The following is a 10,000-nucleotide window of genomic DNA, read 5'->3' as shown; positions in this document are numbered from 1 at the left end:
GCCAGCACGAGACTCACAGACATTCAGACAACATGAACATGCCGAATAGACCTCCAGACACACGAAATATTAACAGGGAGGCGTGTTGAGGGAGGATCGTGTTGATGAGAAGGGAATAATGTGCAATGATGAAGCGAAGCGATGCCAGTGGTTGTCTCGATTGGCGGGTGACAAGAGCAAGAGAAACAGGAAAGGGTGAAGGTAGGATGAGGGATACTTAGTGTGAGAAGGTGCTGCAGGTGGGGTGAGCAAGGTGAGAGTGGACGAGTAAGATGCAGCTTTTGTTGAAAGTGGGCGCCAGTTAAAAATTGAGTAGCAGAGGAGCAGCGGCGTGATGCGTCCTTGGTGGCCCTCCTCGCCCGGGAACACGATGCAAAAATAATCACTGACCCTAAATGAAAAAATAAACAAGTGCTACAAATAAATAAAAACACGCTGATCAATTTCATTAAAACGGCAACGCTTGGCTGTCCCGAACTGCGGCATGTGGGGGAAACATGAATTGAACATGGAACTCGCGGAAGAAAAACGAGGCAAGCGACATAAAGGTAACATAAACATCAAAATACAAAGGAGAGAGAAGCACACACACACACACACACACACACACACACACACACACACACACACACACCACACACCACACATCACACATCACATCACAGCATTATAAAAAAAATCAAATACAAAATCTATAATCTTTACCTTGCCGTTACTATTACAAACCATAACCTCTGATACAATGTTTGAAAGAAGGCGTGGCGAAGGGAATACCACCACGACTCACCCAGAACACCCCCAGCCCTCTGCACCCTCGCCAAAGGCCAGGAATTGAACTTTACCATTACAACCCTCCCCGACGAAACGAATGTACACTGCGGAAAGGCGCGAGACCAAGGGAGGGGCGGCTGAGCGAAGACACGCCCCCGCACCAGCAAGAATTCCATCACACGCGCACGTACAAAGAGACTACAGGGAGAACAGCCGCGGTGAAAAAGAGTGACAAAGCAGGATCGCAGTCGGCAGCGCAAGGAAGGAATGTTGCCTGCTGAATCACTTAAAACAGCATCACAGACAGCATCAGTAGCACCATAATAGTAATAGCACCAAGAAGCAGAAATTTTGTTCTAGCCACTACATGGCATCAGCATCAACAGCACCATAAAACAGCGGTTACAGCAGAGAAAGACAAAAAAAATTATACGGACTGCTGACTCCCTTAAAGCAGCATCACAGACAGCGCCAGCAGCACCATAACAGTAACAACACCATGAAGCAGGAGTTTTGTGCTAGTTGCTATGACATCAGCATCAACACTACCAAAAAATAAAGCCATAATAGCAGGTGATAGAAATGTATACAAACTGCTAACACACAAACAGCAGCACAAACAGCACAAATAGCAGTAACAACACAACAAAACAGGAATTTTGTGCTAGCTGCTACATGGAATTATCAACAACAGCAAAAAAAAAAAGTAAAAAGAAATAGAGAAATGTACAGACAGAACTGTTGATTGACACACACGTATCCTTAATCCAAACAACATTAACGACATCAGAAAATATGAATACTTCATTAGCTTTCAACTAACAAAGGCGACAGTAATACCAACACAAAGTCACTAGCAGGAGCAGCAACAAGAGAAGGAGCAACAGCAGTAGCAGCACCAGCAGCACCAGCAGCAGCAGCAGCAGCAGCAACCTCGCCTTCGCCACTGCAGGGACACCGCCACAAAAAACGGAACCAGAGAAAATCCACGAGAAGAAACACACAACTTTGTACCACAGTGTAAATCCGGTACTTTACCTGTGTTGCGGCGGCCAGGTGTTCCTCGGTCCCTGGAGTGATGCCGGGAGAGGGAGGCATAGAGGGGGAATGGAGGAAAGGTGCTGGGGGATGGGGGGTGACGATCCTTTCCTTCTTTCTTCCTCTTCCTCCTCCAGGCCAGCCACTAGTTCACTGCGGTGTATTTCTCAATGTATTTTCTGCAATGTCTTTCTTTCCCAGAGGGATGCCTTATTCACTTCACTCTCCGATTCTAATCTTTACAAAGTTCTGACAGAAAGACACCCAAGTTGGAAATATCACTTTTAACTTGATTTTTCGCTGCATGAATTGTCGGGAATATTTCGTTGCTTCTCCCACGACAATGTCTTCCTTTTTCTCATATGCAAACATAGTATTTAAAGTTTCCGAAGCCGCTCAACACCGACACATTAGAGCGCTACACTGGTCTTCTTAATCACGTGTCCGCCTGCCATCACCTCACTCTGGAAAGAAAAATACATAAATTAAGAAAGCGCACACGCGCGGACGCACGAACGCACACACACACACACACACACACACACACACACACACACACACACACACACACACACACACACACACACACACACACACAAACAAACACACACACACAAAGAAAAATCTTTATCCCTTTTACTTCTTACTTACTTATTAATATTCAGAGTCCGGTAAGAATTCATCATTAAATAAGAGTAAATTAGTAAATAATGATAACAGTGATGGTATCAATGATAAGAAGAAGAAGAAGAAGAAGAAGAAGAAGAAGAAGAAGAAGAAGAAGAAAAAGAAGAAGAAGAAGAAGAAGAAGAAGAAGAAGAAGAAGAAGAAGAAGAAGAAGAAGAAGAAGAAGAAGAAGAAGAAGAAGAAGAAGAAGAAGAAGAAGAAGAAGAAGAAGAAGAAGAAGAAGAAGAAGAAGAAGAAGAAGAAGAAGAAGAAGAAGAAGAAGAAGAAGAAGAAGAAGAAGAAGAAGAAGAAGAAGAAGAAGAAGAAGAAGAAGAAGAAGAAGAAGAAGAAGAAGAAGAAGAAGAAGAAGAAGAAGAAGAAGAAAAAGAAGAAGACGAAGAAGGACAATGATGACAACAATAATAAAAACAATCATTTGAATGGACGTTACACTCCGATACCAAAATGTCTAAAAAAACATATTGGTGATTATGGGAACAATTATCCAGGAGTGAAAGGATTAACAAAAAAAAAAACATTAAAAGAAAATAGCAAACAATCCAACACGCCCCAATCTTAAAATTTCAAATATTGAGTCTCAGAAAAAAACCCACATACTTTAGCATCTGTACACACACACACACACACACACACACACACACACACACACACACACACACACACACACACACAGGCGGGAGCGCGCGCGCGCGCTAGAAGCTCCATCTCAATCACTTATGAATTGGAATCTATTTTTCATTCTTCCTTTGAGTCACTTTCAGTTTGATAGAGTTTGAAATTTAAAGAGCCTACATTGCCTTAGCCCTACAATCCCTTGCCCAACCTATTCACTATACACTTGTTACTGTTCTTCTTTTATATTCCTTGGCACTGATGGATGAGAGAGACAGATCATACTCTCTTCAAGAAACATACATCGTCTACTCTTTTCCCTATTAGTCAAAACCAGTTCCCCATTACCTAACGTACCATAACTCCCTCACAGAGCATCTATTTATCCATTACCTAACTTATTGTAATGGAGAAGCCCCGTCACTACCCAGCCATAGGGAAGACGAGAGCACATAAAACCTATTCCAAATTACTTAATATAATATAATCCATAACTCCCTCACAAAGGCATCTATGTACTCTTTTTCCAATGCCTAACATATTACAATGACTAACTCCCACACTACCCATCCATAGGGAAGACAAGAGCACATAAAACCCATTCGCCATTACTCAACAGTACATTCCGTTGCTCCCGCCCTCACCACCAGGCCGAAGGAAGACAAGAGTAGGGGGAAGTAGAGCAGCGCGGCCAAATAATGCCATTCACCGCATTGGAAGGAGAGTCCCACGAGTATTAGCATTATAAGAATACTTCCCGCCACCTGAGGCTTCAAGAAATAATCCACACCCCAATGTTATTCCAGCCACATCATTATTCTGCAACATCTTACCCCGAAGGACAGACAAAGAGAGAGAGAGAGAGAGAGAGAGAGAGAGAGAGAGAGGTTTGTTTTGGTTCTGTGGGACAATTCAAGCCATGTAAATGATGGAATTTGGCTCGGTGCGTACATCCTCCTACACCCCACTTTCTCTCTCTCTCTCTCTCTCTCTCTCTCTCTCTCTCTCTCTCTCTCTCTCTCTCTCTCTCTCTGTGAAAGTTTCGAATTCTCAGTAGTGTTTTAACTTTTCTTCTTTACATATTTCTTCCTCCACTTTTTTTTATTTCTCTGTCTGTCAGTATGCCTGTCTGTCTGCCTGAGCACTCTTCCCTTCTCCCCTCCTCTCTCTCTCTCTCTCTCTCTCTCTCTCTCTCTCTCTCTCTCTCTCTCTCTCTCTCTCTCTCTCTCTCTCTCTCTCTCTCTCTCTCTCTCTCTCTCTCTCTCTCTCTCTCTCTCTCTCTCTCTCTCTCTCTCTCTCTCTCTCTCTCTCTCTCTCTCTCTCTCTCTCTCTCTCTCTCTCTCTCTCTCTCTCTCTCTCTCTCTCTCTCTCTCTCTCTCCTCTCTCTCTCTCTCTCTCTCTCTCTCTCTCTACGTACACCACCTTCGTCCTCTTCCTTTTATTTTTCTTTCCATTTCTTCTCCTCCTATTCCTCCTCCTCTAGGCTTCTCCAGGTCCCCGCGGCAAGCCAGCCCACTAGAAAAGATCCCAAACCAAGCTACAACGATGCTCACTCGTCCAAAGGAATATTTTCCACTGGATGTGACGTCTTGTGCCACAAGGAAACGAGGGGAGCAAAACAAGAATACAAACACACACACACACACACACACACACACACACACACACACACACACACACACACACACACACACACACACACACACACACACACACACACACACACACACGGCCCGGTAGCTCAGTGGTTAGAGCGCTGGCTTCACAAACCAGATGACCGGGATTCGATTCCCCGGCCGGGTGGAGATATTTGGGTGTGTCTCCTTTCACGTGTAGCCCCTGTTCACCTAGCAGTGAGTAGGTACCGGATGTAAATCGAGGAGTTGTGACCTTGTTATCCCGGTGTGTGGTGTGTGCCTGGTCTCAGACCTATCCCAAGATCGGAAATAATGAGCTCTGAGCTCGCTCCGTAGGGTAACGTCTGTCTGTCTCGTCAGAGACTACAGCAGATCAAACAGTGAAACACTTAAAGAACATGAATGACAGATACGTAGATAGACATTGACCACAGCAGATAGATACAAATTTTCATGTACATAATAGTGTGTGTGTGTGTGTGTGTGTGTGTGTGTGTGTGTGTGTGTGTACACAAATGCCCGCCGTAAAATGAAGAAAAGGCTGGAAACGATAGGTAGAGTGACAGTCAATAGGATCTCGTGGACGTGCAGCTGATAGACTCTTCCTCCTTCTCTTCCCCTTCCTCCTTCTGCTTCTCCTGTTCCCCCTTCAGTTAACTAAAACTAACAAGAAGTAAAAAAGCAACGCCGCCAACACCACCACCTCCTCCTCCTACTCCTACAACTACTATTACTGCTACTAATACTATTTCTACTACTAAGACAAAAATGTAACAAATAGTATACGGATTGGCAAACTATTACATCACACGATTCAATTTCCGTATACACTTGAGCTGAAAGGCATCACACACACACACACACACACACACGTGGCAGGCAGTACACCACCAATTCCCACACTCAAGTGCAGTGTTGCTCTCTGTAATGATGTCACTCATACTTGTCGTGACGTGTTTCAGGTGGTACCATAATACTGAAATTCTGCCCAACGAGACTTCCCGCACACTGACGCTGCGAAGGATAACCCGCAGCTTCCACCAGGACAGCGTGTCGTGCGAGGTGAGTGGGTGGGTGAGCAGGTAGGTCGCTCACTCACGAGACTAAATCATGACTTTTTTGCACGTGAATGATGAAATTAATGGTATTCAAACACAATTACCTGTCCACGTAGTAAAACTGATATAATTAGATATTTACTTTGACTCCCTCCTGACCTTGCTAAACGCTCACATCCTCGCTGCCTCATGTTTGGACACCTGTGCCCTCATTAGGTGTCCAATACGGTGGGCTCAGCCAAGAAGACTCTCAACGTGCAGGTGCAGTACGGCCCCGCCTTCCGCACGCTGCCCAGGGACGTGATGGCGGAGACAGGAAAAGAAGTGACGCTTCGTTGTGACGTGAACTCTCATCCCCCACCCACCATCACCTGGCTACGAGAGGCCTCCACGCAGGTAGGTACTAGTGGCCGTGTCTCACCTGGGCTCAGAGGATCGAGGGGACCAACAGAGAGCGGGAAAGGGTGAGAAGAAGCAAGAGGGAGAGAGAAGAGGAGAGAGGACAGCCGCCACGCCAAGTTGGGAGGTGGGGATTTCACTTGTTGACAGGACACACGGGAACTCCTGACTGTCTCTCTCTCTCTCTCTCTCTCTCTCTCTCTCTCTCTCTCTCTCTCTCTCGTCTTTTCTTTCTTTGGTGGAGGGATCTCAGTTTATCTCGGTTCTGTGTGTGTGTGTGTGTGTGTGTGTGTGTGTGTGTGTGTGTGTAATTCACTGTTTGATCTGCTGCAGTCTCTGACAAGACAGCCAGACGTTACCCTACGGAACGAGCTCAGAGCTCATTGTTTCCGATCTTCGGATAGGCCTGAGACCAGGCACACACCACACACCGGGACAACAAGGTCACAACTCCTCGATTTACATTCCGTACCTACTCACTGCTAGGTGAACAGGGGCTACACGTCAAAGGAGACACACCCAAATATCTCCAGCCGGCCGGGGAATCGAACCCTGGTCCTCTGGCTTGTGAGGCCAGCGCTCTAACCACTGAGCTACCGGGCCGTGTGTGTGTGTGTGTGTGTGTGTGTGTGTGTGTGTGTGTGTGTGTGTGTGAATGGAAAATAGATGGCTGATTGCCTGTAAGCACGTTGTCTGCTCTCTCTCTCTCTCTCTCTCTCTCTCTCTCTCTCTCTCTCTCTCGGTGTGGAGATACCGCGGTCGGAACATTATTACTGGGCTGTGAGATATAAACCTCTCATTAGCACAGGTAAGCCAGGTCTAATGTTGACGGTGCGTGATGTGGCTTGGCCTGCCTCGCTGTTTGCCTGGGACGCCTCGCTACTCCGTGATTATGACTTCACAGACCCACCAAATGATCATAACTGCCCTGCCTATCCCTCTCCCTCCCTCCCCACCTCCCCTCCACCACTCTCTCTCTCTCTCTCTCTCTCTCTCTCTCTCTCTCTCTCTCTCTCTCTCTCTCTCTTCCTTGCGTATTCAAATATTCATTTCCTTCCTTCTAACAACGGGTCGTCTTGCGCGCCCTCCATCCAGACGCAGTAGCCATTCTTTCCTAATTTTAGCTCCCTCTAAAAAAAGGGCCAATAACCACCTCGCTATAATCACTGCAGCTCCTTATCACCGGATCACGAAGGTACAAGGCCGCTCTCAGGTAAATTATAAATACGAGGTTAAACACGCACGGATACTGTCAGATTTCCTCTCTCTCTCTCTCTCTCTCTCTCTCTCTCTCTCTCTCTCTCTCTCTCTCTCTCTCTCTCTCTCTCTCTCTCTCTCACTCTCTCTCTTCTCTATTTCTATTATCACTACTGCTAATGGTGGTGATGCTGCTGCTGTTGCTGTTGCTGCTGCTGCTGCTGTTGCTGCTGCTGCTGTTGTTATTGTTGCTGCTGCTGCTGCTGCTACTACTACTACTACTACTACTACTACTACTGATAACAATAATTATAATAATAATAATAATAATAATAATAATAATAATAATAATAATAATGATAACAATAATGATAATAATAATAATAATAATAATAATAATAATAATAATAATAATAATGATAATTACCTAAACTAAGACTAACACACTCTCTCTCTCTCTCTCTCTCTCTCTCTCTCTCTCTCTCTCCCAGGTTCTCGGGACGGGCCGGGATCTTGCGGTGATGGTCGGGTCCACCACCGCCGGCGTATACGTGTGTGTGGCTCGCGTGCGGGGTTTCCCTGACCTGCGTGGCACCGTACGGGTCCTGGTGAAGGGCCCGCCGACCATCGTGAGCGCCGGGGAGCAGGAGGGCCGCATGGGGGACACCGTGAGCCTCGAGTGCAGCACCGTATCCATCCCAAGCCCTATCAGAGTCACGTGGACTTACAACGGAAGGGAAATCGACCTTAGTAAGTAGTCTGGCCTCATGTGATAGCAGGTTCTTGTCTCATACCAGGGGGTCGCGGCACTCAGGCTGTCTCGCCGCTCGTTGCCTCGTCCGTGACAGCAGCATAAAGGCCGTTTTGTTACATCAACGGGCGTCTAGTGTTTACGTGGACGAGGTGATGAGTCTGAGGAAGTGCCTCGCGCCCATCCCCTCACTCCTGACGGGAACACAGAGGGCGGGAGGCAGTTTAATTACAAAGAGCTAAAAGAGACGCCATTTGCTGCCACTCCATATATACCAGGAGCCAGAAATAAGGCAAATGGGAGCGCCAGTTTACGTTTGTGTATCTTTAGCGAGGCAAACACAACTCAGCTTTCCACTTTAGGCACTCCTGACTCTAACTCTAGGCCAGCAGGGGACCAGGCGGCGGCGGCGGCAGCGGAGGTGGTGGTGGTGGTGATCTTGTGTTGGTCTCCTGAGACTGTAGTGTCCCGTCCTCCCACAGGCGACCCGCGCTACGAGGTGATGGTGGACCGCCAGGAAGAAGGGCTTCGTAACGTGCTGGTGATTCACGACGCAGACACCCACGACTTTGGTGCTTACAACTGCTCCGTGGTGAACGAGTACGGCGTCGCCAGGAAGCAGATCCGCCTCAACGAAGAGAGTGAGTGTTCATCAACCTTCTAGTGTTCCAGCAACATTCCAGTGTTCCATCAACTTCCCAATGTTCCATCAACTTTCCAATGTTCCATCAGCTTCCCACTGTTTCAACAACCTTCCAATGTTCCATTAGCTTCCCACTGTTTCAGCAATCTTCCAGTGTTCCATCAACTTTCCAGTGTTCCATCAGCTTCCCACTGTTTCAACAACCTTCCAGTGTTCCATTAACTTCCCAGTGTTCCATCAGCTTCCCACTGTTTCAACAACCTTCCAGTGTTCCATCAACTTCCTAATGTTCCATCAACTTTCCAGTGTTCCATCAACTTCCCAGTGTTACATCAACTTCCCAGTGTTCCATCAGCTTCCCACTGTTTTAACAACCTTACAGTGTTCCATCAAATTTCCAGTGTTCCATCAGCTTCCTACTGTTTCAGCAACCTTCCAGTGTTCCATCAACCTCTCTGTGTTCCATCAACTTGCCAGTGTTCCATCAAGTTTCCAGTTTTCTATCAACGTTCTAGTGTTCCATCAACTTCCCAGTGTTCCATCAACTTCCCAGGGTTCCATCAACTTTCCAGTGTTCCATCAACTTTCCAGCGTTTCATAAACCTTCCAGTGTTCCACTAACCATACATTGGACCAGATACCTTCCCTGTTCCATCAACCTTCCAATATTCCAGCAACATTCCAATGCTCCAGCAAGCCTTCCAATCCCTGGCAGTCTTCCCCTCGCTCCCTCACAACTTACCCACAAGTAGAAATCCTTCACATACGTACTAGTCCCTCTCAAAAAGTCCTGCCGCCCCTGAATGCTTCCCTCAATCCCTGACAGCCATTACTCACCACCCCGAGGCTTGCTTGCCGTCACTCACAAAACTCATCCGTTAAAAATCTAACGTATCCCCAAACATACAATTCCTCACCCACCCAATGCAAGACCCACCATCCACCCACCAACAGTGAGACCCACCACCCAGTACTCGCCCACCTCCCCTCGCTCAGGACGCAAAAGAAGGCAAAACGAACTACCTCCAGCTGTCATGGCCTCGCGTCACGGCCTGAGTCGACGTCGGGGTTAGTGAGAGTATCAATTCAAGCCTCGCAGGATGAAATGGTTCCGCGTGAGAGAGGGGGACAGGCAGGGAGAGAGGGAGAGGGAGAGAGAAAGGGAGAGGAAGGAGATTGGGAGGAAGGAATTCGTGTGCTTGTGCTG

At 47.0% G+C, this 10,000-nt stretch overlaps 1 protein-coding gene across 6 annotated transcripts in view; it reads left to right on the top strand.

Annotated features, from left to right (window-relative positions):
- Positions 1–10,000, top strand: part of LOC123508392 (irregular chiasm C-roughest protein-like) — a 114,856-nt gene that overhangs the window by 79,773 nt on the left and 25,083 nt on the right. For all 6 annotated transcript variants that reach the window (XM_045262108.1, XM_045262105.1, XM_045262109.1 and 3 more), the window contains 4 exons: positions 5,708–5,807; positions 6,020–6,199; positions 7,891–8,149; positions 8,633–8,791. In XM_045262108.1, coding sequence (XP_045118043.1) covers positions 5,708–5,807; positions 6,020–6,199; positions 7,891–8,149; positions 8,633–8,791 — 698 coding nt within the window. The remainder of the gene's footprint in view (positions 1–5,707; positions 5,808–6,019; positions 6,200–7,890; positions 8,150–8,632; positions 8,792–10,000) is intronic.

The sequence above is a fragment of the Portunus trituberculatus genome, chromosome 24 (genome assembly GCF_017591435.1).
Source record: "Portunus trituberculatus isolate SZX2019 chromosome 24, ASM1759143v1, whole genome shotgun sequence".
Classification (NCBI taxonomy): Eukaryota; Metazoa; Arthropoda; class Malacostraca; order Decapoda; family Portunidae; genus Portunus; species Portunus trituberculatus.
The sequence above is the reverse complement of the archived record's forward strand: the minus strand, read 5'-3'. Positions and strand labels throughout refer to the sequence as shown.